We start from the raw sequence: 27,030 nt of genomic DNA on the forward strand, positions 1-27,030 counted from the left end.
TCATTTCACCTGGGTTCTCTAATTTGTTAGCATACATTTGTTAGTAGTATATCTTATCATATTTATTTTTGTAAGGTCAGTGGTAATGTTTTCTTGGCCTGGCAAGGTGGCTCACACCTGTGATCCCAGAACTTTGAGAGCCTGAGCTGGGAGGTTCACTTGAGCCCAGGAGTGTGAGAACAGCCTGGACAACATAGTGAGTCCCTGTCTCTATACAAAAAAAAATCAGAAAAATGAGCCAGTTGTGGTGGGGTGCTTCTGTGGTCCCAGCTACTCAAGAGGCTGAAATGGAAGGTTTGCTTGAGCCTAGAAGGTCGAGGCTGCAGCGAGCCATGATTGTGCCATTGCACTCCAACCTGGATGACAGAGCAAGACCCTGTCTCAAAAATAAATAAAATAAAAAGTGGTAATGTTTTCTCTTTCATTCTTATTATTAAATTTGAATCTTCTCTCTTTTTGTCAGTCTAGTTGAAGGTTTGTCCTTTTTTTTTTTTTTTTAATCTTTTCAAAAAACCAACTTTTGGTTTTGTTTATTATGTATTTTTTAATGTATTTATTTCCACTCTGATCTTTTCTGTTTCCTTCCTTCTGCTTGCTTTGGGTTTAGTTTATTCTTGCTTTTCATGTTTCCTAAGGTGGAAGGTTAGGTTGTTGATTTGAAATCTTTCTTCCTTTGTAATACAGGCATTAACAGTTAAAAATTTCCCTCTAGTGGCCAGACATGATGGCTCACACCTATAATCTCAGCACTTTAGGAGGCTGACCTGGGAGAGTCGCTTGAGCCTAGGAGTTCGAGATCAGCCTGGGCAACAAAATAAAACCTTATTTCTAAAACAAAACATAGCCGGGCATGGTGGTATGCAGCCATGGTCCCAGCTACTGGGGAGCTGGAAAGTGGGAGGATCCCTTGAGCCCTGGAGGTCGGGGCTGCAGTGGGCTATGATTGTGCCACTGCATTCAGGCCTGGGCAACAGAACAAGACCCCATCTCAAAAAAAAAAAAAAGAAGGTCCCCAAACAAATTTCCCTTTAATCACTGCTTTTGCTGTACCCAAAAGTTTTATATTTTAATTTTCATTCATCTCAAAGTGCATTCTTATTTATCTTGTGATTTCTTCTTTTTGCCATTGGTGATTAAGGAATGTGATGTTTAATTTTCATATAGTTTTGAATTTTCCACATTTCCTTCTGCTGTTGATTTTTAATGCCATTGCAGTCAGACAACATATTTGGTACGATTTCAATTCTTTTAAATTTGTTGAGGCCTGTTTTGCAACCTAACATATGCTCTGTCTTGGAGAATATTTCATGTGCACTTGAGAACAATCTGTATTTTACTGTAATTGGGTGGAGAGTTCTATAAATGTGTTTTAGGTCTAGTTGGTTTATAGTGTTGTTTGAGTATTCTATTTTCTTGTTGATCTTTTGCCTAATTCTAAGGTATTGAAGTCTCCAACTATTATTGTTGGTGTATTTCTCTCTTTAATTCTGTCAATTTTTGCTTCCTGTGTTTTAGATCTCTGTTGTTAGATGCGTATGTGTTTATAATTGTTATATCTTCCTGATGGATTAACCTTTTGTCATTACAAAATAGCCTTTCCTGGCCGGGTATGGTGGCTCATGCCTGTAATTCCGGCACTTTGGGAGGCCGAGGCAGGTGGATTGCTTGAGCTCAGGAGTTTGAGACCAGCCTGGATAACATGGCAAAACCCCGTGTCTACAAAAAATACAAAAATTAGCCAGACATGGTGTTGTGTGCCTGTAATCTCAGCCACTTGGGAGGCTGAGTTGAAAGGATCATTTGAGCCTGGGACACAGAGGTTGCAGTGAGCTGAGATTACTGTCACTGCACTCCAGCCTAAGTGAGAGAGCCAGACCCTGTCTCAAAAAAACCCCCATAAGAATGGGGAAAAAACAGCCTTTCTTGTCTCTAGTAACAACTTTTCAGTGTCTTTTTTACCCCCAGTGTTATCGTAGTCATCCCAGCTCTCTTTGGTTATTGTTTTTAGGGTATATATTTTTTCATCATTTTATCTTCCTGTTGTATTGACCTTTTTATTATGAAGTGTCTTACTCTCTAGTAATACATTTCTTGACTTAATGTCTGTTCTATCTAATATAGCCACTCCAGCTCCTGTGTGTGTGTATATCTTTTTACATTCTTTTTTTCCAGTCTCTCTATCTTTGTCTAAATTGTCTTTGATGTAAACAGCATATAGTTGTATAATATTTTTTAAAAAATCATTCTGCCAACCTCTGCCTTTTGGTTATTGTCCATTTGCATTTAATATAATTACTGGTAAGACAGGATTTACATTTGCCACTTTGCTGTTATTCTTATCTCTTACATCTTTTTGTTCGTCTGATCCTCCGTTACTCCTGTGTTTTATATTACATACATATTTTCTGGTGTATCATTTTAATTCCCTTGTTTCTTTCACTATATGTATTTTTATTTTCTTCATGGTTGTCCTGGGGATTACAATTAACATCTCACATTTACAGAGAAGTAACCTTTACTCAGGTTCTTTAAGTATTAACATTTTATCGCATTTGCTTTATTTCTTTCTCTATGTATGTATTTAGATACAGACATATATAATATGCATGTGTGTATGAAATGTGTATTTTGTTGTTCCTGAACTGTTTGAGAATGAATTACATGCCCCTTTACCCTTATACACTTCCTAAAAATGAGGATATTCTCTTAACCTTAGTATATTTATGAAAACCAGGAAATTAACATTGATCCAGTACTAAGTCCTTTGAAGCCAAAAATGTAAAATAAAACACATAATAATTTCTGTTTTAAGATCCAGTCCAGGATACCATGTTGTGTTTGGTTGTCGTGTTTGTCTAGTCTCCTTGTCTTTGGTGACTCTGGCATTTTTTTAGGAATAGAGGCTAGACCATTTTTAGACTATTTTTTGGCCGGCACGGTGGCTCACGCCTGTAATCCCAGCACTTTGGGAGGCCAAGGCGGGTGGATCCCTTGCAGTCAGGAGTTCGAGACTAGCCTGACCAACATGGCGAAACCCTGTCTCTACTAAAAATACAAAAATGAGCTGGGCATGGTAGTGTGCGCTTGTAGTCCCAGCTACTCGGGAGACTGAGGCACGAGAATCGCTTGAACCCAGGAGATGGAGGCTGCAGTGAGCCAAGATGGTCCCACTGCACTCCAGCCTGGGTGACAAAGTGAGACTGTCTCAAAAAAAATAAAAGACTGTTTTTCACTTTGGGTTATCTCATTGTTAGATTCAGGTTATACATTTTTGGTGGGAATATCAAAGAAGTGAGAATTGTGCTGTTTACAGTGCGCCATATCAGGAGGCACGTACTAAGATTTTCCTCCTTGCTCCCCCTTAGATTTAGTATCTGCTAGGTACATTTGACAGTTTCATATGTGGTTTGATTTATTAATTTCTGTAGAAATTAATGATGGATATTCCATAGTAATGAAATATACCCACCTCAGAATCAGCCTGAACAGGCTGCCATAACAAAATACCACAGTCTGGGTGGGTTAAACTACAGAAAGTTATTTCCTTACAGTTGGGGCTAGAAGCCCAAAATCAAGAAGTCATTAGAGGCCGGGCTCAGTGGCTCACGCCTGCAATCCCAGCACTTTAGGAGGCTGAGGTGGGCAGATCACGAGATCAAGAGATCGAGACCATCCTGGCCAACATGGTGAAACCTCGTCTCTACTAAAAATACAAAAATTAGCCGGGCATGGTGGCGCATGCCTGTAGTCCCAGCTATTTGGGAGGCTGAGGCAGGAGAATCGCTTGAACCCGAGAAGCAGAAGTTGCAGTGAGCCGAGATTGCACCACTACACTCCAGCCTGGCAACAGAGCGAGACTCCGTCTCAAAAAAGAGTAAAAATAAAAAAGAAGTCATTAGAGTTGGTTTCTGGTGAGGATTCTTTTCTGGGCTGCCTTCTTGCTGTGTCCTCAGCTGGCCTTTCCTCTGTTCTCTGACAAAGAGGGAGATCTCTGATGTCTCTTCCCCTTCTCATAAAGACACCAATTTTATTGGATTAGGGCCCTACCCTTATGACCTCATTTAACCTTGTTTATCTCCTTAAAGGTCCTATCTCCAAATGTAGTAACATTGAGAGTTAGGGCTTCAATTGATGGCTTGGATTTGGGGGAGTAGACACAATTCACTCCTTAACACTGATGATGCTAGGGGACTTTTGTTTCTTTCACCAAAGAGGCTCTTAGTTTTTATAGCTACTGGGTACATTTGATGATTTTATATATGATTTGATGTATTCACTCCATAGAAATTAATGATAGATACTCCATAGTAATGACATATACCCACTTCAGAATCAGCCCGGTGAAATTTTTTGTTTTTATATGACCTAATTCCACTTCAATCCTAAGGTAATAAATCTAAGCAGTTAGCATGTGTGCAATTTTAAAACTATCCTAAATTTTTTACTATTTGAGTCCCATCAGGTTCATTTAAGTAAAATTGGCTTACTTATAGTACTTATGAATTAAATGTATTTCTGTAAAGTGTTACACTTTAAAAATTGAATTTTTCCTGTGCATTGTGATTCTAAGCATACTTAATTCATCACCCCCTCCTTCTACCCTTGCCCAATTTACATTGTCATCTATGCTTAATTACCTTCCGTTTTTTGTTTTATTTAGTTACAAACTTTGGCTGTGGGGGGTAGAAATGTGTTGGATTTCTTTAGATATCATTGATATGGCATTGAAATTGGTTTTCTTCTGTGTTTTATTATTTCTGCTTTATATTAATGGTCTTTTTCTTCATTGAGGTTAAACATTATTTTTTAATGGGATTATTTTATTTTGTAATGATTATATAGTAAGTTGTGAGGATATGTAGGTTTTCAAAAACAAACAAACTAGTGTAGGTATTAGGCAATTTGGGGTCCAGTTTGCTTTATTGCAAATTAGCATAGTGAGAACTGAAGGAAAGTCTGGCAGTTACCCTATTAATCACTGAAGCTTTATATGGATTATTTTTACATTTAGCAGTATTTACTAAATACCTGCTTTATGCTAGGTACCAGCTTCTAGAGATACAGAGGTGGTCAAAAATAGATAGGGTCCATGCCCTTAAGCAGCTTGGTCTAGTGAGGGGCAAACATAAATCACAGCTAAATGTAAAATTACACCTGTAAGTAGTGCTGTGAAGTAGAGGTTGAGGATGATTAGGGTATATAATAACTGGAGAAATTTGTCTGTTTTAGAAATTCTGGAAAGGCTTCCCGGAAAGAATTAAAGATGTGTGGGAGTTAAGTCGGTTAAAGAGAACAGAAAGATGAGCTCAGGAATAGTGGCGTAAAGCAACCATTTATTGTTCCCGATTATGTGGGGAAGGGATTCAGACAGCAGTTTGTCTCTGCTCCATGATGCCGAGAACCTCAGCTGGAAGACTAAGGCTGGGGATGACTTGATGGCTGCAGGCTGGAATCATCTGAAGGCTCCTTCTCTGGCCTTCAGGGGCTGGTTGTCCGAGGAGACCTCAGTGAGACTGTTGGACAAGACAACCATACGGGCCCTCTGCATTTAGCTTGGGTTCCCTCAGGACATGGTGTCCACGTTGTAGGAGGGAGTGTCCCGAGAGAGAGCCAGGAGGAAGCTGTATTGCCTTTCATGACCTAGGCTTAGACGTGTCTCTTTCTGCTGTATTCTATTCACCAAGGCATGCACCCACACGGTTCCACCCTGGTTCAGATCCAGGGGAAGTAAATGCCACTTTATGGTGAAGAGAGACAAGGTTCTGGAAGAGTAATGGGACCAGAAATACTGCCGTGTCCTTTTGGGAAAATAGCCCAATACATGGAGCATTATGCCTGACAAGAAGCTAAATCCCAGAGAAATGATCTGGAGTGCAGAAAGCTGGAGAGAGTGAGTTAGGGAATAGACCATTCAAGGCCTTGTAAAATATTTTAAACATGATTTAGGCTTATCTTAAGAACAAAGGGAAGCCATGAAGGTTTTAAGCTTAACATCAGATTAGTGCTTTATGAAGATCAGTATGAAGAGTAAATGTGTGTATGAGGCAGAGGGAGAACAGTTAGGAAGCTGGTGAAGTAATCTAGGCATAAACCAGGGCTAGGTGGTAACTGCGGAGATGGACAGGAGTAGAGGAATTGGAGAGAAATATATGGGTCCAATCACCACGTCCTGGGGATGGGGATGGGAGAACAAAGTGTTAAGAATGATCCCCTGGCTTCTGGCTATGCTTCTAGATGAATCTGGTGCCATTCACTGGGATGAAGAACACAAGAAGGGTACCAGGATTTACGGGGAAAGGATCATGAATTTGGTTTGGGGCAAACACTGAATTAGAGAAGTTATCAAGTAGGCAGTTGCCTTTGTGGATCTGAAGCTCAGAGGAGAAGTCTAAGCTGGAGATAGAAATGTATGAGTCGTCTACAGCTAGGAGGTAATTGAGATTTGGAGTGTGGATATGGTCAACCGGGGAAATCAACAGGAACAAAAGAGAAGAGGGCTTAGCACTGGGGTTTGAGGAGCTCAAATATTTGATGACTAGGAAGAGGAAAATGTACGAGAAGAGGAGACAGACTATAACACCCAGACAGACCCATGGAGGAGAACAGAGAGTGTGCTGTTTTAGGAGGCAGGGAAGAGAAGCCAGCATTTCAAGAGGAGGGAATGGACAGAAGGTTAAATACTCCTGAGAGGTAAGGTTAGGACTGAGACATAATTGGATTTAATGAAATAAAGTTCAGTGGTGGCCTTAGCAGTAGCCATTTTGGAGAATAGGGAATCTGGAATCCAGATTGGGGTGTTGTCAGGAATGAGTCGGTAGTGTGGAGATGAAAATGGCAAATATAGATGCCTCTTTGAAGAATTTATCCCCTCAGTGAGAAAAGAGAGGTGAGGACAGGAGGGCTGTTGATGAAGGCAAGCATTTGATATTTTATCATGAGAAATGAACAGGTTTTTTTTTGTTTTTGTTTTTGTTTTTTTTTTAAGAGAGACAGGGTCTCACTCTGTTGCCCAGGCTGGTCTTGAACTCCTGAGCTCAAGTGATCCTCCCGCCTCGGCCTCCCAAAATGCTAGGGTTACAGGCATGAGCACCGTGTCCGGCCTGGACAGTTCATTTTTAAAGAAAGAGATGAGGTCACCTTCTGAGAGAGCGAGTAGCCATGCCAGAATGATAAAAGTTGAGAATATCTGAGATATTCTTGGTGAAAGATGTGATTACAAGAAAGAAAGGTGGAATCCACACTATTGATATTAATAGCTACCATTGATTAAGTATCCACTCTGTGTTACATAGGAAGTTTTTAGAGTAATCACTAATTAGTTTATTTGCTTTTTTTCATAATCCCTTTTCGTCAGAAGAATGATGAAAATGGAAACTGCTCAGGGGAAGGAATTGAATTCCCTACAACAAATTTATATGAGCTGGAAAGCCGTGTTTTGACTGATCATTGGTCCATCCCTTACAAGCGAGAAGAATCACTAGGCAAATGCCTGTTGGCATCTACCTACCTAGCAAGGCTTGGTAAGTTTTCAGACCTCAGAACACATGAGTATATTTGTTTCATAGAATGCCTGAGTTTAATCTTAGCTTTTGTTGTTGCCTAGCTGTGTGATATTGGACAGATCATTTTTCTCTTAGTCTTCACTTATCTCCTGCAGAAGGAAAGCTTTGAGCTAAATTGTTTTCTTCTACCTTTGATAGAGTATAAGATTATTTAAAATATAATTGAAAAACTTAATGGAAATTGAAATTAACTTTTTCCACAGAAGCTTGGAGCACTTTAAGCCTCAATTCAACAGCTTTTTTTCTTTTAAGAGAAGAAAGTAATATTTATTTAACACACTTGTGCTTGTTAAGTGGCTGACATTATTTTAAGCTTTATAAATATCAAGCTATTAAAATAATAAAATATGATTAGGTTGGAAGAGTGGGTGTCAATATGAACACCTGTACTAAAAAAGAGAAAGTAACTTATTTTTCATATTGAATTCAGTTATGAAATAAATATGGCCACAATATGGTGTATTTCTGACTGGCTTCTCAGCAGTAGCATTTATTGAGTGCCTGTTAGGATCTAGGTACTATGCTAGGCAGTGGGTCTGAAAAAAAAGAAAGTATGTTTAGCAGTATTCCCAATGATAAGCAGAATCCATTATTGAGTTTAATAAAGAAATGTACTTTTTCCAAAAGATGATTTTACAGGAAATTCATTCATTCACTTAGCAAGTATTTATCTCTTACTATGTGAATTGTGCCAAACACAAATCTGTGTAACGGAGTTCATTGGTTTGTTTTAGGGAAGAAGAGTGACTTAGGAATTTATTGCAAATATTTGTGTGGTTTGTTTTTTTGTTGTTGTTGGTTTTTGATCTCTGATTTTTTATTTTTGAGACAGGGTTGCTCAGGCTGCAGTGCAATGGCATAGTCATGGCTCACTGCAGCCTCAACCTCCCAGGCTCAAGTGATCCTCCCACCTCAGCCTCCCAAGTAGCTGGGACAACAGGCAAGCACCTCCACGCCCAGCTTTTTATTTTCTGTAGGGATGGGGTTTCACTGTGTTGCCCAGGCTGGTCTCAAACCCTTCGGCTCAAGTGATCCTCTTGCCTCAACCTCCCGAAGTTCTGGGATTAGAAAATATTTGTGTTTCTGTAGAATTTCTTAGGAAATACTAATGGCTAGTAAGTAGCTGCTGTTGGTGTTTTATTAGCTATTTAATCAGATCATTGAAGTTACTCTGACATGGAAATATAAGTTCAACCATTTCAGTTCAATTGGTATTTATTTAATCTAATGCTGTGGTTATTTCTCAGCCTTTCCTTCATCAAAGGTATATATTCTACTTTTAATAATTTCTTAAGAATTAAGGTTCCTATGACATAGTTCCATGTGTATGAATTTAGAATGATGTGTATGATTTTTACAAACTACCAAAGAACTAAATAAAGTATATTATTTCATTAATTTTACTAAGGTCTTTCTGAGTCTGACCTAAATAAAGTATATTATTTCATTCATTTTACTAAGGTCTTTCCGAGTCTGATGAGAATTGTAAAAGGTTTATGGATAGATGTATGCCTGAAGCATTTAAAAAGGTAAGAAAAACGTGCTGATGTGATATTTTGTGTGTGTTGGGGAGCAGCGGTGAAGGAAGAGAAACTTTTTGTTTTTAGTTTTTTATGTATAAGACCAGTTTATGAATCTTGTTCAACTGAGGAATCTTTTAATATGAAAAACAGAGCTCTGAATTTGGGGCTTATAAATGATTTATCTCTTTTATATTGTCTGCATGTGTCTTTGGTTAAATATAACTTTTATTAATAATAAATACTTCCTACTATTTAATTGCTAAAGAATAGGTTAAGACTTAATTATACGAGGATATTGCACATATTAGTAAACAAAGACTTGTGGCACTTAGAACTAAGACAGTATATACTTATCAAAATATGAGCCGCTTTAAGTGTGTGAGACAGGAGAAGACCTTTTAAACTACTGAAAGATTGACTAGGTGTTCTCACTGACAGAATAGCATGCATAAGGCACCATTTCTATTAGAGCCAGAGTGATACGCCTGCTTCCATTCAGGTCACATCTCTTAGAAAGCAATGTTTCTTAACAATAGGAATAGGAGATCACAAGAATTGTGTTTCTAAAAGCAGACTAAATCAGCCTCCCTTTTTAGTAGGTGAGTCTTGAATCCTCATTACAGCAAGGACTGTGTCTGTTAACATACTGCCATTTCCCCCAGCATATAACTAAGTGCCTAGCTGATAGAAAGAGCTCAGAAAAGTTTCAATGAATGATTCTTTTGCTGGCTTAACTTCTGGATTTTGTCCATTTTTGTCCAATATGCAAATAAGTCCCTAGAACTACAGATGGGTAATGTTTGTGTTTATCTTAAGACCCAATAAGGCTGGGTGCGGTTGCTCACGCCTGTAATCCTAGCACTTTGGGAAGCCGAGGCAGGCAGATCACGAGGTTAGGAGTTCGAGACCAGCCTGGCCAACATAGTGAAACCCCATCTCTACTAAAAATGCAAAAAATTAGCTGGGCATGGTGGGTGGGCACCTATAATCCTGGCTACTCGGGAGGCTGAGGCAGGAGAATCTCTTGAACCCAGGAGGTAGAGGTTGCGGTGAGCTGAGATCACGCCATTGCACTCCAGCCCGCATGACAGTGCGAGACTCTGTCTCAGAAAAAAAAAGAAAAAAAAAAAGACCCAGTAAAGCAAACAGTTCATTTGCAAATAGTTATTCCCAGCTGCATTTTGGTAGATAGAATCTCCCTTGATTCAAGCCTTAAAAAATAATAAAATTAATTTTAGAAGCAAAAGTAGCTTCATTTTTTAAAAAATTGGAGAAATCTTTTCAAATTGCCATTTGGGCAAAGATTATATGAAATCAAGATTTACCTTCATTTTAGATTAGGTCATCTATCAGTTCGTAGTTTAAAATAATTTTAAGCTTTTAAGAATTATAGCAGCTTTTAAAAAATCCAAAATTGGCTAGTGCAAGTGCTTCACACTATAATCCCAGCACTTTGGGAGGCCAAAAGTGGGAGGACATCTTGAGGTCAGGAGTTTAAGACCAGCCTGGGCAACATAGTGAGACCCCTGTCTCTACAAAATTTTAAAAAATTAGAAATAGCAAAATTGTTATATTGTAACATATTGTGACACATATCACAGTGGATACATAAACTTAAAAGGAAAAGTGTATTCAGAGTTGTGGAAAAAGGGCTTATTCAAGGTTGAGGATCTCCAGATCCAGAAATCCCTGTATCCAGTCCATTCACCAGCAAGTTGCATATTTGGAATATAATACTCTAACTCTATACAGAGATACTTCAGAAAACTGTTTTGTCTCGTGCCTTCAGCTGTTAGTAGCAGTGTAATAAATGGTCACATGGTTGGTCGTTTTTCTGTAAAACTATGAGTACAAAGGTATCCTGCCTTATGTTATTCAGTTCTGTTAAGGTAAAAATATTAAATTCTCTTGCACTTTAGAGCTATTAAAAAGGTTCTCCTCCCCGTCAATTAGGCATACTTTCTTTTATTACATCAGAAGAGCTAGAGTTCTGTGTACCTTTAGGCTTGTCTGCCGGAAAACTCAGTAGGACCTAATATAATTGGTACTACTTCCCTAGCTGTGTTTCCTGGTTGGGTGACCATCCCTCTCCCCAATTCCCCAGGCTTTTCTCACGAGCCTGCCGAGCCTGCCGCAGGTTTTCTTTTAGAAGTGAGGGTGTGAATGATAGGTGATTACATGAATAAGGTGCCCAAAGGAGCTTTGTTGTCATTTCCACCTTCTTTACCTTTTACCTTCAGGCTAGCCTGGATTTTTTACTAGCATATTCAGGCAGAGAAGATAATTCAGGTTTGGCCATAGTGCATGGTTATTAGTGTGTGCATCTTCTCCACAGGGTACTGCCTCCCTTTCTCTGTCTCTTCTAGAATGTAGGCAGAATTGCATTTTCAAAGTGAAAAATGAACAAATGGAATGGCGCCAGAGGGATTGCTGCTTAATCCACATACATTTTCATTTTGTAGTCACTTGAAGCTTTTTAATTGGTAATCTCAGCTTTGTTTTGCTTTATTATTTATTTTTTAACTATAGGAGGAATATGTAGTCAGGCAAAAAAAAATTCTGCAAAAAATAGTAACTCATTGGTTTACATAAAATCAGTCTTATGACTTTTGCTAATTTGAGCAAATAGTGTGGCTAATTAGTATTTAGAAAATCTGGAACTAAGGTTTTTCTCTGCAGCTATTACAGTTTGAGCTCTTCCAGCCTACTCTTTTTAAAGAGATTCTCAGTAAGGCCAAGATGAAATTTTTGTTACATAGTATTTTACCTTTGAAAAATCTTATAAAAACATGAAACCACCGTACCAATTTAAGTGAAATCCTTTGCTTTTTCATTTCTTGTTCTGGCATTTGTTCTACACTTCCCCAAAGACCAGAAGACTGAGAATTAGGGGCATCCAATTTCTCTGCTTTTTAAGGAATCTAAGAAGGTATCTAATTATAAGATTTGTACCATTGTTTTATATTTGATGTTTATGTTTAAGAAACATAGCTACAAAGTAAACAGTTTAATGTCTTAAAACTTAGAGCTATTTGAGATTTGCTTAAACAGTTAAAAAATTAAATATTATTTTGTACGTGCCAAAAAGGAAAATGTAAGCCAAATAAACTGTACGATATTTCTAAGACTTCTTTTTTCACATTCTGAGTCCTGCTGTCATCTAATCAACAGGTAGAAAAAAATTATCCTATTTCTGAGATGTTAAAAAATGTTAAAAGGATATGTATGGTAGAATCCATGCAATACAGCATTCATTTCTTAGGTTCCGGAAATATTAATATGGATAGCCAGCCATCAAGATATATTAATAATGTCTTACCATTTGTAAAATGTTTCATGTTTGTTATACCTTTTAATCCTCATAGCATTTGTGTGAAGTCGGTAGGAGTTAGGCCTCTTTAGAGATGAGAGAACTGAACCTTTGAAAACTTAGATAAATTTGTTCGAGGCCACACAGCTAGAAAACAGTAATACTGGAATTGATCTCAGATTTTTACCTTGCTCTGTACCATGTGACCTCCCCTTGTAATTATGAAAAGTAGAGAACCAAATAAAATTTTTATTTTAAACCAAGTGCTTTAATGCAAGAGAATTAAAATTCAAAAGCAAAACTCTGTATTGACTTTGAAATAAATGGGCAAGTAGATGAACTACAGCTATGGGTCTTTTAAAAGCCAATCATATGCATAAAGAAGTATTTTCATCATAATCTCTCAGTTATTTGAGATGGACCTGATAAACTGTAGATTTATTTTCTTTTTTCAAGTTAGACTCTAGACTGCCCTGTATGTTTTTATAGCTCCTGACATCAAGTGCTGTTCACAAGTGGGGTACTGAAATTCATGAAGGAATTTACAACATGTTGATGCTGCTAATAGAACTGGTTGCAGAGAGAATAAAACAAGATCCAATTCCCATTGGTCTCCTGGGTGTGCTTACAATGGTATAGTATCTCTAAAATTAAGTACTTTATATTTGATTTTGTTTAAAATACTTGCTGTTCTCTTGTAAATACTTGTAATTAATAATGAGTGATAATGATTTTGTCATTAAGGATATTAGCTGTTAGGATCCTTTGTCTTTATTTTAAAAGCAGAGCAACCATCTTGTGTTCTCAGTTTGAAAGAAGTACTTTTCTAATTTTAATGGGTTTTTCAACTTATAGAATGATTAAATGCCTTTTTCTTACCTCTCCCTGATTATTCATGTCTTAAGTACTTTTATATGGAGTGTTCATGTAGATGTAGTTTGGTTTCTGGCCTTTTCCCCCAACAGGTAACAGTAGCTGCATGAAGAAGGGACCCGCATATTTTCCCCTCCTGACTTCTGCCTTCAGTGCCTCTGTTGCTCATCTCATCCCCGGTAGCCCTAGCACACCTGGGGCATTGGCATCACACTGCCTTGAGTCAGACCTCTCATCCTGTTACCTCCTCCTCTTCCTTCACAGTGAACACTGAACAGGACAGGAGAATAGCACATTAATTCTTAGCGCCTCTGCTTTAGCTAAGGCATATGCTTTCGGTGTATTCTTGAAAGATTCCATTAATGAGGGGAGTCCAAGGCTCTATTTTTATCTTCTTTTCTAATGCTAATATGTGTTGCTATAGAAATAGATAATAATGTTTCTCTGTTCTCTTTGAATCTAGGCTTTCAATCCTGATAATGAATACCATTTTAAGAACAGAATGAAAGTGTCTCAAAGGAATTGGGCAGAAGTGTTTGGAGAGGGAAATATGTTTGCTGTTTCACCTGTATCCACTTTCCAAAAGGTAAACATAGTTTAGTTTCATCTTTTTATAGAAAAATGTGTTGAAAAAGAAGATTTTTCTGTGCTATAAAAAAGACAATTTACATGGGAGGATTAAAACAATCTGAAAAATGACAAATATCCCATCTGGCTCATAAAATTTTTTTTTTTCAGATAGTGCATAATTTTTCCATAGCTGTTAACTAATACCATGAAGAATTTTATAGGTTTGAAATGATGTTTAGTAAAATGAGAAATGTCTTTAGTGTCATATATTGGATTATCAGAACCCCAGTTTAATTGGTGTTCCAGTTTCTTAGAGAGAGTTGAGAGACTAGAACATTTAAAATGATTAATTGTACCTAGAAAAAATAATCTAGTAGTTAATCTCATATATAATTTTCTTTTGAACTTCATATGCATTAAAACTTGCTTTTTCAGGCCTGGAAACAATATATTGTATATCAAAAGACTACAGTCTGCCAGTAAGAGTACACTCACAAGAAGTACATAATCTAAACAATCTTCTGGTTAAAACACTGTTTGGTTTCAGAAACAGTTGAAAGAAGTTGAGTTTAATCAATAGAAAACTTGTTCATTGCTTTAGTGGAAGCAGAGGTTTAGGTCAACAATCATTTATTTAACATTTACTATATGTCTGGCATTATTCTAAGTTTGAGATGTTAAACATAAGTATACAGTCCTGTCTTTTAATATAAAGAGTAATAAGATGTCATTACTAGCTTGTAGCATAGTGGAGGAAATATGAAAACAAAAAAATGACAGCATGATGAACAGTAGGTAGAATTATAATAATATGTACTGTGCATAGAATCCAGGGGAAGGAGTAGTTATTGCCACCTTGGGGAGTCAGACAGTTCCCCAGAGAGGAGGAAAAAGCTGAGCGGCAAGGGCAGTGATTATGTACTTTGGAATTTAATCCTCACAGTGGCTCTTTGAGTTGGGTACTATTTTTACCCCCATTTCATAGGTGAGAACTGAAATAGACAGAAGTGAAGTACTTGCCCAAGTCCACATACCTAGTTACAGGGAGAACCCATGCAGGCAGCTAGTCTATGTTCTTTAACCATATGCAGTACTGCCTCCCCAAATGCTAAACTCTTCTCTTCATATGCGTTGTGAAGATCAAGTGACAAATATACATAGAAATAATGAACATGGTGGTTCACTGTAGTGAGCGCTCAGCAGATGTTCATTCTCTTTTTTCACTTTATGTATGCATCTGCTGAGACCCAGAAAGGTGCAGTCTTTGGTTTCATCTCATTACCACAGAGGAATTCTTTCTCCTCTGGATCCCCTCTCCTCTTGCCTTCTCAAGCATATTCCTCCTTTAGCTTTCTATTATTTCTTTGGTATCCTCGATCTTTCCCTCATTTTTGGGATTGTTACACTTTTATGCAACATGATCTAGTATTTCCCATCTTTAAATATTCTGCCTTTAATATCATACCCCTCTGTAGTTTCAGCTTGATCCTCTGCTCCCCTTCCCAACCAGACCTGAAGATTCCATGTCCTCCCTCTCAGTTTTCTTTCAGTGGTTATCCTAAAATTTTAACTTAATAAACAAAATCTAAATTTCACTAGTATCTTTCTCCTCCTTGAGCAGTACATAAAGACCTTATAACGTTGCATGTGCTCGCTCCCCTCTTAAATGATTCATTACCTCTTTGTCTTACTTGTGCATTGTCCTAGTCCCCTCCTGTCATTTTTTACCTGGTAAAGTCGATAGTGCATTCTATAAAGAATCCTTTAGTAAGGTTCTGTTTGTGGATAAGTCTTGATTTTTGATGACCTGAACTTTACTTTATTTCCCATTCCTTGAAGTGTGTATTTTCACTGGGTTCAAAAGTCTAGATGATATTTCTTTTCTCTCAGAATATTAAAATGCCATTTCACTGTCTTGTGGCTTTGATTATTGCTATGGAGAAGTTGGCTATTGATCTGACTGTGGTTTTTTTATTAGAAGTCTGCCTTTCCTCCATGGCTGTATTTTGAAATCTTTTCTTTCTCTTTGATGTTTGTAAATTTGACTCTAATGTGATTAACCATGGTATTCTTTTTATTAATTTTGCTTCAGATTCATTGGGCTTCTGAATCTAGGGTTAATGTCTATGTCAATTCTGGAAATTTCTCAGCCTTTATCTTTTAAAATGTTCCCTCTTCCCCATTAGTCTCTCTTCTTCTGAAACTTGGTTGGATACATGTTAGACTGACTCATTCTGTCCTCCATGTCCCTTAACTCCTTTTCACATTTTCCATCTTTTTATCTCCTTGTGTTGCAATTGTGCTTTTTTCCAGATCTATAGCAGTATAGTTCACTGATTTTTTTTTATTTGTATCTAATCTGCTGTTTAACTTGTTTATTTAAGTCTTTAATTTCAGTTACTGAATTTTTCATTTATATAAATTTTGTTTGTTTGTTTTTGACTCCGTTTAATTTTGTATTGTCTCATGTTCTTAACTCATATTTTCAATCCCTAATTTGTTTAATACTTTATATTCTGTGTCTGATACCTACTTTACTCACTTGCTTTGTGTATGTATGTAGGTGTGTAGAAATGTACTTATACTTATTTGTTTGTTCATTTTTCTATGAACTCATGTTTCTTCGCATTTAATCTAGGAGTGGGCAGTTTGAGGCCTAAGTTGAAAGTTCTTTCTTCCAAAAAGGATTTACTTTTACTTCTTCCGGGTGCCTGGAAGCACTACATTTTGTGACCATTTTAGAATAAATTATCAGCTTAGGATTTTTGAGACCGTAACGTCAGTGTGAATTTGAGCAGTAAAGCCATATGAGGGCAATTCTGTGGTTATGAATTCTTGGAGAATTTTTTTTCTCTTTTTAGGCGTCCTTATTTTCTCTTTCCACAGGTAAATCTGTATCAGTTCATCTGACACCAAGGATGTAGCCTTTTAGTTCCAGCTTTATGTTACAGTACCCTCTGAGTCACTCTGTACCACCTGGGATTGGTGTCCTTTTTCTCCTGCAAATGGAAGCTCATGGTCACCAGGGCTCTGCACTCTCCTGTGGGTGAAGCTGGCTTCAGAGCCTTCCTGCCTGCCTCACAGGATTCCTGCTTTCTCTTTGTTTTAAGCTTCTGAGCTTTTTTCTTTTCTTTTTTTGTCAACTCAGCTGTATGTTTTAAAATATTGTATGTTTTTAATCCAGTAGTAGTATTTTTAGTTGGAGAGCCATTTAGGATACCTAGATAGAAGTCTACTAAATTTTCAGGGCATTCCATTCTGCCTTCATCCACCATCTACTGAAATCATTCTCATTAAGGCACCAACACCTCTCCATGTTTCCAGATTGGAAAGAAACGTCCCTTGACCCCATCAACAGCACTGGTCCCAGTTGTTCTCTTCTTGGAGATGTTTCTTGCTTGGCTTTCAGGATCTACAGTGCCTTGTGTTTCTGCTTGCCCCCAAGCCATGATTCCTCTGTTGACTCCTTCACCTCTATCCAGTTTTCTTCAGTGCTTCCTCTCTTTATTCACTATACTTTCTCTAATGAATTTAAATGTCATATTTCTGCCGACAGGCCTCCAATTTATATCTCTGTGGCCCAAACCTCCTCTCTTGAGTATACCAGACTTGAAGAGTCAGTTATCTCCTTTTGGTTGCCATACAGAGTTCTCAAACTTAGTGTGTCTGAAATGGAATTTCATTTTGCCTCTCCGGCCTTTATTCTCCTTTTTAGTAAATAACATCATCATCTATCTAGATGCTCAAGCCAGAAACATGGGAGTCGGCCAGGATTCATTCCTTGAATAAAGAATAACCAAACCATAAACAAGTCTTTTGATTTAATCTCTAATATGTCTCCATTTGACCTCTCTCTCCCGCTTCTACTGCCATCCTTCTCCATTAGTCTGTGAACTACCTAGACACTGCACTGGCCTTCTAACTGGTTGTGTCTGACTATGTCTCATTCTCCCATTCATCCATTCCATTCCATTCTCCACAGAACTGCAAGAATGACCTTAAAATATAAAACACTGTTTTGCTGAAAACGCTTCTGTTGCTTTCTTTCTAATCATGGTCTGTAAGTGTCTCCATGATCTACATTCTTTGCCTCTCTGTATAACCTCATCTCTGCCACTCCTGGCTCACCATGTCGCAGCTGGGAGAGTTTTTAAACACAGCAGACTCTTTTCTGCCATCCCCAATCAGGACCTTTACCATTTTAGCCTCACGGCCTGGATTGTTCTTTAAACAGCTACATCTGTCTCATCATTTAAAGATTATGTATTCAGAGAAGTCTTTCCTGACCACCACCCCAAGTAGAGGAAGCTCCTGTTTTTCTTTTGAGGCCTTTTTGTTTTTCCTTTCGTGGGACTTAGCACAATCTGAATTATCTTCTGTATATGATACTCTACTTGGTTTTGTTGACTCTGCTAGAATGAGCTTCGTAAAAGCAGGTACAACATCTCTTCGTAGTCACTGTTCTGTGTCTGGTCCCTAGAACAGTGAATGCTCAAAAAAGAAAAGGAGAAAAGGAGGAGAAAATAGAGCTTGCTTAAGAGCATTAATTAATGATCTAACTGGGACTAAAACTTTTAATCGCGGCTGATTTACTACTTTTTATGTTAATAATTAAGTTTTAATTTCTAAAATAAAACTTTTTTAAAGAATTTAACTCAAGTTATTCTGTATGTTGGAGAGCTGAAACAACTGATCTCAGCTATCCAAAAATGCATAGATGTTCCACATTGTGGCAATTCCATCAGAATACAGACTTACAGACTCCCAAAATTGTATACAGTAATGTTAAAGACATATTAGGAAGCATTTGGGAAAAAACTTTAAAATAGTTTCCAAACTTTTATAATTTTTCCTCTAACTTTTCACTTAGGATAAAAGAAATGTAAGGGTTAATGGGGAAACTTTTATACTGCCATCTCAATTTTTTTTTTCTTTTCTCATAGGAGCCTCATGGATGGGTTGTGGATTTGGTAAATAAGGTATATGACTTTTGTTAATATTGTCATGTGGTATATTTTCAGTTTTCTAATGAGATGTCCTAGAGTTTGGTATGTAAAGCAAATGGCAGCTGCAGAGAATAATAAAAATGCTTTAAGGAGTGGATTTCATATTTTCTTCCTTTTTTTGTATGTACAATATTAGCAGGTAAACATCAGCTTTTGGACTTAGTACTATCTGCAGTATGCCACAGGAGCAGTAGAAGGATCGATGCAAGGCTTCTCTCAAGACCAATGTTACAGAGCACAGTGATAAAGTCGAATGTTAGCTTTAGTTCCTTGCTTAAATTATTAATATATAACATTTTAAAATTAATTTGTGTAGTATAATACGATGACTGCAGTCAATAATTACTTAATTGTATATTTTAAAATAAAGAATGTAATTGGATTGTTTGTAACTCAAAGGATAAACGCTTGAGGGGATGGATACCCTGTTCTCCATGATGTGCTTATTTCACATCGCATGCCTGTATCAAAACATCTCATGTGCCCCATAAACATATACACCTACTATGTGCCGAATAAATTTTTCAAAATAAAACAAAGGGAAAAATAAACTAAATTAATGTGTGCCTTTTTTCTTCTCAGTTTGGAGAATTAGGTGGATTTGCAGCAATCCAAGCCAAGCTCCATTCAGAAGATATAGAACTTGGGGTAAGTTAAACCACTCTCTGTGCCCAGTGTGGGAGTTCATTTCATTTGAGTTGGTATACAGCCAGAGGACACGGTCTGGACATGCCAAGTTAAATGTCAAATTCAAGGTTTTCATCTTTAGAGGAGCAGATTCCACAGTCCTGATAACCAAAGAAATGTTTACTCCTAATTATAATCAAATTGCCATGTAGAGTTTTTTTCCTCACTACTTTTTCTTTACCTGTGGAGTTTTTCTCTTAATTTTTAATGGTTACATGAAATTATCTTGCTGTTTAAAGTTGGTTGCTATATATGGCAAGTATATATATGCATAACAATTTTATGGCTCGGTTAAATGATTATATAAAATCAGAATTTACTTCATAGACTCAGGCACAAATAAAAATACTTTAACAGAGTTGTTTAGTAAGCTTTTTGGTGTTACAAAAACTTTTAGATAACAAATGGCTGTAACATGGGAGCTTAGAATCATCAGGTGCAGTGTTTGTATCAACTTCATTTTCTCAAAACATAACCTCATAGTAAGGGGAATAACTAATCTTTAATTTTCAGATACTGTTGACCTGTTTGTTGCTGAGAGCACTTTATTCTTTTCTATAATTAATAATAATTCAATTAAAAACTATTACGTACTTGACATAAATAAGACACTGCGCTATCTGCTGTAATTTGATAAATACAGAAAATAATGTGTTAAAATAACATACCCAGGTGTTACAGATTGTGCTTACAGTTGCAGTTATTTCTGTGAAACCATGACTAATTGATTCCTATTGGTCCCTCTCTGGGTGAAGGAAATAGCAATGGTCAAGGAGAGAGACTGATGGTGTAGTACTGTATTGACTCTTCCTTGCGACCTAGTGTTTATCCTAAAGATCAGATGTCTGCCAGATCAGAGACACTGATGCAGAAGCCTCCTCTTGCTTCCCTGGAAGTTAATTAGGTTGTTGAACTGTCCTTGTGATCCCCATTGAATAGATCGAGTATGTTGGAAATGACTTTATTGGATTGACATCTTTATATCAATTCTTTCTATCCAGGAGTTTGGTTTCTCTAGTCTTATTCATGACTTGATCAAATCACTATTCAGACTTTTTTCGATATATGAAAAGAGATTTGTTTAATTTTGACAGGAAAAAAGTCTTCTCAAATGTATTTCTAATCTTCACTGTCTTTTTCCAGGCTGTCTCAGCACTGATTCAACCCTTGGGAGTGTGTGCAGAGTACCTCAATTCCTCCGTGGTACAGGTAAGATTAAACCATTTCATGTTACTTCTTATGATTGAAGACATGCAAACTGTAATAACTTCTTTTTATCAGATTATTCAGAATGGTCTTTAATCCAGAGTAACTCCTTTTTTCACATTAGCTGTCCTTTTAATAAAAATGCCATCAGATAATAAAAATTATTGAATAATTTGAAGTATAGGAGACCTAACATTTGAGAAGGCTATTTACCTTTTCAGTTTATCATTTTATAAAATACAATTTTTATTTATTTTTCATTTTATTATCTGTAAAGTAGGCGGCATATCCTTATTTGCTTCACAGGATTATTTAAGGATTTGATGCCATTATGTATTGAATCAGATTAGTATTTATGTATTAAATCAGCTAGGCTCACTTACTGGCTCAGTTGCTCACTTCTGAATATCAGCTTAACAGCACATCTTGTCTGATTTCCTGCCTCTGTAGGATTGTAAGTCAGCAGGTCATAGAACAGTCAAAGCTGCGAGTGTTCAGTTTTCCTAATGCTAAAAGCCTATTCTACTACCTTGTTTCCTTCATTTCAATTAACAAGTTTTACCGAGCAAAATGTCACGTTGAAATACTTCTATTTATTTATTTATTTTTATAAATAAGTCTATGCACCCTAAACTTTTATAGAGCTTTTACAAAATCACCGTAAATGGTTTTTAAAGCATGGTGTCCTTCTGGAGCAGTGTTTTTAAATGCACTGTTCCTTCTTTCCAACATCACATTTACTTAGGGCTGCTTTAATAAGGGAGATAGGATTTTTTTTTAGTAGGTTCTGGAAATTTCTGTTATTTCTTTTTTCTTTTTCTTTTTTTTTTTTTTTTTGAGATGGAGTCTTGCTCTGTTCCCCAGGCTGGAGTGCAGTGGCGCGATCTCGGCTCACTGCAAGCTCCGCCTCCTGGGTTTATGCCATTCTCCTGCCTCAGCCTCCTGAGTAGCTGGGACTACAGGCGCCCGCCACCTCGCCCAGCTAGTTTTTTGTATTTTTAGTAGAGACGGGGTTTCACCGTGTTAGCCAGGATGGTCTCGATCTCCTGACCTTGTGATCCGCTCGCCTCGGCCTCCCAAAGTGCTGGGATTACAAGCTTGAGCCACCGCGCCCGGCCTTTTTTTTTTTTTTTTTTAAGACAGAGTCTCGCTCTGTCGCCCAGGCTGGAGTGCAGTGGTGTGATCTCGGCTCACTGCAACCTCCACCTCCCCGGCTCAAGCGATTCTCCTGCCTCAACCTCCCGAGTAGCTGGGACTACATGCATGTGCCACCATGCCCGGCTAATTTTTGTATTTTTAGTAGAGACAGGGTTTCACTGTACTGGCCAGGCTGGTCTCAAACTCCTGACCTCGTGATCCACCCTCCTTGGCCTCCCCAAAGTGCCAGGATTACAGGCTTGAGCCACCATGCCTGGCCAATCTCTGTTATTTCTAAATGTTAAATGCTTTCTTTAGATGTCAAGGTAATCCTGCAAGAGTTTTAGGTGAAATAGGATGGCTGTTTACATATTTCTCCATTCTGTATATTAAGCTCTTTAGAAATAGCTAATGTTCCTTCAGTTTATTAAGCATATAAATATAATCATTAATTTCATAGTTGTAACATGAAGACATAAAGAGACAAAGTGATTGGACTTTTTAATATTTTAATAATAAACATTAATAATTTAATAATCAGGGTCAGGATTGGGTTTTAAACGCATGCTCTTTACTCATGCCTTGCTCTGTGGAAGGGAATTTAGCATAAATACCCCAGCTGCTAACATTAAGGTCTTTAGAAATTCCAGATTTAATATATAAACAGAGTGTACTTTAAAAAGAACAAGAAGTGTATGAATTCCCAACCAAGCACATCTGACTTCATCTTTATTTTAATTATATCAAACCATCCAAAATTAAATTTCAGCACTAAATTCATACAGTACATGTTGCTTACATAACAGTTGTCTCTACCACTTGCTACTTGTATGACTTCAGAAGACTCTTATTTAACTTGTGTGCCTCAATTTCCTAATTTGTAGAATGGCCATAATAGTAATAGCTATCTCAAGAGTTGCAGTAAGGATTAAACAGCACATGCTGAAAAGAACACTATGACTCTCTTAACCATAACAGCTCTCTCTCCTTCCTATACAATTGGCATTAAGTATAAATGAAGAAATTCTATCTGGATAAATGCCTGATGTCATTTTAGCTCATTGCTAATGTATTCTTGGCTTTGACAGCCAAATATTGTTTATCTCTTTCTTCATCAGCTAAGTTTTAAATATTTTCTTACTTAGATGGAAGTGGTAATTTAGATGTATTAATTGCTAATACTTTACCATTCTCACATACTCTTTAGAGTCAGTTTTCTGGTTGTGTTACCATTCTGGAGCAGTGTATTGTATGAATCTCATCTATAGGCCTCATTCACATCAATAAGCAAAAGTCGTTCATATGACAGCATATTTTCCATGGTCTGTGTTTACATTCATTTTTAAAAATCAAACACAAAATATTTATTATAAAAACAGTGTTTTAAAAGTTAGACTGTGTGTCTTGAGTCACTCTTGAAAATTACCTTTATAAGATGGTAATGACAGAAATTGTACTTATATTGAAGAAACTGAGGCACCTAAGATTAAGCAGAATCAGTTAAGGGTTTATTTGGCAGTATTAGCTAGTTAGTAGCTGCTCTGATATGAAAATTTTTATCTTTTCATTGCACCCTCTCCTTTGCGAATTGTAGATGAAGAAGTATTCTCTCTCTACTTTTGGGACAGCTTCAGGAATTCTTAATAACTGTAGCATTTTATTTCTACAGCCCATGCTAGACCCAGTCATTCTTACTACAATCCAGGATGTACGGAGCGTAGAAGAGAAAGACCTCAAAGACAAGGTAAACGCTCTCTCCAGCCAGATACACCCTAGTGCCAGTTAGTTCACAGAAGGAGAGCCAGGACTTAGCAGGGTTCACACACTTTGGATTCTGGTCACATGCATTCACATCAAATTAACTTTACATTTCCTAATTAAAAAGTACTGTTTCTGAAGCACCATTGGTTGTTGTTGCCTTAGTCAATAGAGTTAATACAGTGAGTAAGTTATACCATTCAGAATTTTACTAACATGATTTTGATGGTATCACAGTTGGCATAGAGGAAACTTTAAAATAATAGTGTTAAAACTTACCCAGAGTTGTTTAAAGCAATTTTACCATTTAAATTTAACATGATTTATTTTGTCTAACCTAAATTTTTCACAGGACCATTCACTTTCCTTTACTGCTCACCTATGTGCTATTTTGTTTCTAAGCAAAATGAAGTTAATTGACTTTGTAAAATGTCAGATACTGCCAGACCATTGTTACCCAGTATTCTTGTGTGTGTTATAAGAATTGGGATCAAAATGTTTTTACAGTTCCTTTTTTGTTTTTTGTTTTTATTCAATAAAAGAGATTAGTTAGCATCCCTGAGCTCTTGTCTGCCATTAAGTTACTTTGCATGCGCTTCCAACCGGATCTAGTGACAATTGTGGATGACCTTCGACTAGATATTCTACTGCGCATGCTGAAATCACCACATTTCAGTGCTAAGATGAATTCTCTCAAAGAAGTAAGTTTTGCATTTGTTTCTACAAGACTTAATGTGCAGATACTAAGTTCTACCAAAATGTATGCTTATTACTATAAAAATGTTGGGAAATATGAATAATTTATTGTAATCACATAAAAAAGGTAACGATTCTGTATAAAACGTTGTATATCATTGTTAGTAAAGACATCTTCTCTGTTACTTTCAAAATTTATGTCTGAAATATTTAAAATATGTAGTGTTTTTGTGAAATTTCCTAGAATATAATCCCTTAGAATGTACAGTTTGAGACTTTTGCTCTAAGGGTACAGTTCATTTTGTTTTATTTCAGATGTAAGTTTTCTTCAATCTTCTAACTGGGGTTGGGACAAAAACAAAATGACTGCAACAGTGTTGGTCGAAGCAAAATGATGGAAATAATTTTCTGTAGCTTTCTGAACTTGCTATCATATCCACAGAAACAGCACAGTTGGTTTTGGTGTGTGACACATGGATCCAATGCAGTTCAGTTATAATTCAGTTATTTTTCCTTCAGTTTTGTATTGGTTAGGATTCTTGGCTACCAGTGAAAGAAACTCATCTTGAACCATTTTAGGCCAAAAGAGGAGTTTATTGAAAAGAGACTGGATTATTTCACATGAATGAAGGGTTTACTAGCCAGACCAAGAAAGGGTGGGCACATGTGGGCAACAGAACAACTAGAATTTGCAACCTGACCACTGTCAGGATTCTGTCCAAGTCTCGTGCCTGCTTTTCATAGTATGTTGGCCTTGCTCCCTCTCTACCTGCGTTTGGCATTTTTCATATGGTAGAGATCAAGACAATGAATAGATCCCATGTTTCACATCCTGCGGTTCCCATCACCAGAGAGGGACTGACTTTCTGTATATGAAGTGTCTTCTTGACACCTCTGTATACTTTCCACATATAAAATTTGGAGGAAGTGCCTGGTTGAGGTATGGGTTAGATGTTCATCCCTGAGCCAATTAGCAGTGGTCCAGGGAACGAGAGCTGTAAGAATGACTCCATGTTCCTTTTTTTTTTTTTTTTTTTTTTAAGAGGGAGTGGTGCTCTGTCACCCAGGCTGGAGTTCAGTGGCACAATCTCGGACCACTGCAACCTCCGCCTCACAAGTTCAAGCAATTCTCCTGCCTTAGCCTCCTGAGTGTTTGGGATTACAGGCACCCACCACTATGCCCAGCTAATTATTTGTATTTTTAGTAGAGACGGGGTTTCTCCATGTTGGCCAGGCTGGTCTCAAACTCCTGACCTCAAGTGATCCGCCCACCTTGGCCTCCCAAATTGCTGGGATTACAGGCATGAGCCACCGTGCCTGGCCCTCTATGTTCTTTTTAAAGGGACATCACAAATGGTAGTCTGTTAACTTCTTATAACTGGCCTTTGATACATTTTGGCTAGTTATCGAAGCACATTGTAACATTGTAAAAATTATATACATATGAATATTTGATAATGTATATTAGACTCAGTCACAATAATCTTATCTTTTTAGGTAACCAAACTAATAGAAGATAGCACTTTATCCAAATCTGTGAAGAATGCTATAGATACGGACAGATTATTAGATTGGCTAGTTGAAAACTCAGTTCTGTCAATTGCACTAGAAGGTAAGTTGCTTTCAAAAAAAATAAAAATTACCTAACATAATTTAAATAGTATATCTTTGTATTAAAAAGTATACAAAATTGTTGCTTTGACTGTATTAGCCTTTAAATGATCTTATAGCAAGTTATTATTTTGAATTAATAGAATTGTATTTAGAGAGTCAGTGTTCACTATATCTGACTTTCTCATGTTTCTTCAATTAGGCAACATAGACCAAGCACAATATTGTGACCGTATAAAGGGAATTATTGAACTCTTGGGTAGTAAATTGTCGTTAGATGAGCTCACTAAAATTTGGAAGATACAGGTAGGTGGATCAGAATTATTTTTGCCTTTGCCTAACATTTTTGAACTACAGGAGAGGGAGAAGGGTGGTGAGTGAGCAGGGAAATGGAATCCTTATCTTGCTTTAAACAGAGCAGCTGTACCTAACCCACTTTACAGTTTCAGGTTTTTATTAAGATTGTATGTATAAATCCACTTGCCACAAGAAGTTTCAAACTGCTGATCTAGTCTGGTCTTCTCATTTTTTAGATTAAAAAAATTTTTAAGGCCGGGCGCGGTGGCTCAAGCCTGTAATCCCAGCACTTTGGGAGGCCGAGACGGGCGGATCACGAGGTCAGGAGATCGAGACCATCCTGGCTAACATGGTGAAACCCCGTCTCTACTAAAAATACAAAAAACTAGCCGGGCGAGGTGGCAGGCGCCTGTGGTCCCAGCTACTCGGGAGGCTGAGGCAGGAGAATGGCGTGAACCTGGGAGGCGGAGCTTGCAGTGAGCTGAGATCCGGCCACTGCACTCCAGCCTGGGCGACAGAGCGAGACTCCGTCTCAAAAAAAAAAAAAAAAAAAAAAAATTTTAAATTAAAATGTTAAAATTTTAAAAATTTTTTAAAATTACCTTTTTTTAGATTAAAAAATGAGAAGGTTATATAGCAGTTAGTGACAGAGCTAGGAATAGGTATGTGTCTTTGTTTATCAATGTAGTGTTCTTTTCATTATATTATTTTCATTAATAATTTTTTCCCATTTAGTCCCTATTAAATAAAGATAATAGATGAGTTTGTAGATCTCATCTTACTAGGACTGTCAA

The 27,030-nt window shown here is 37.2% G+C and overlaps 1 protein-coding gene across 3 annotated transcripts in view; it reads left to right on the top strand.

Moving 5' to 3' along the window:
* The window catches only part of USP24 (ubiquitin specific peptidase 24), a 147,310-nt gene that overhangs the window by 30,286 nt on the left and 89,994 nt on the right, over window positions 1–27,030 (top strand). For 2 of the 3 annotated variants that reach the window (XM_038000483.2, XM_007978600.3), the window contains exons 2-12: window positions 7,355–7,520; window positions 9,024–9,091; window positions 12,885–13,028; window positions 13,732–13,854; window positions 18,782–18,817; window positions 19,427–19,492; window positions 20,675–20,740; window positions 23,544–23,618; window positions 24,175–24,333; window positions 25,826–25,940; window positions 26,142–26,245. In XM_038000483.2, coding sequence (XP_037856411.1) covers window positions 7,355–7,520; window positions 9,024–9,091; window positions 12,885–13,028; window positions 13,732–13,854; window positions 18,782–18,817; window positions 19,427–19,492; window positions 20,675–20,740; window positions 23,544–23,618; window positions 24,175–24,333; window positions 25,826–25,940; window positions 26,142–26,245 — 1,122 coding nt within the window. The remainder of the gene's footprint in view (window positions 1–7,354; window positions 7,521–9,023; window positions 9,092–12,884; window positions 13,029–13,731; window positions 13,855–18,781; window positions 18,818–19,426; window positions 19,493–20,674; window positions 20,741–23,543; window positions 23,619–24,174; window positions 24,334–25,825; window positions 25,941–26,141; window positions 26,246–27,030) is intronic. The other variant, XM_038000478.2, reaches the window with a different exon arrangement.

This window comes from Chlorocebus sabaeus, chromosome 20 (genome assembly GCF_047675955.1).
Source record: "Chlorocebus sabaeus isolate Y175 chromosome 20, mChlSab1.0.hap1, whole genome shotgun sequence".
NCBI classification, from domain to species: domain Eukaryota; kingdom Metazoa; phylum Chordata; class Mammalia; order Primates; family Cercopithecidae; genus Chlorocebus; species Chlorocebus sabaeus.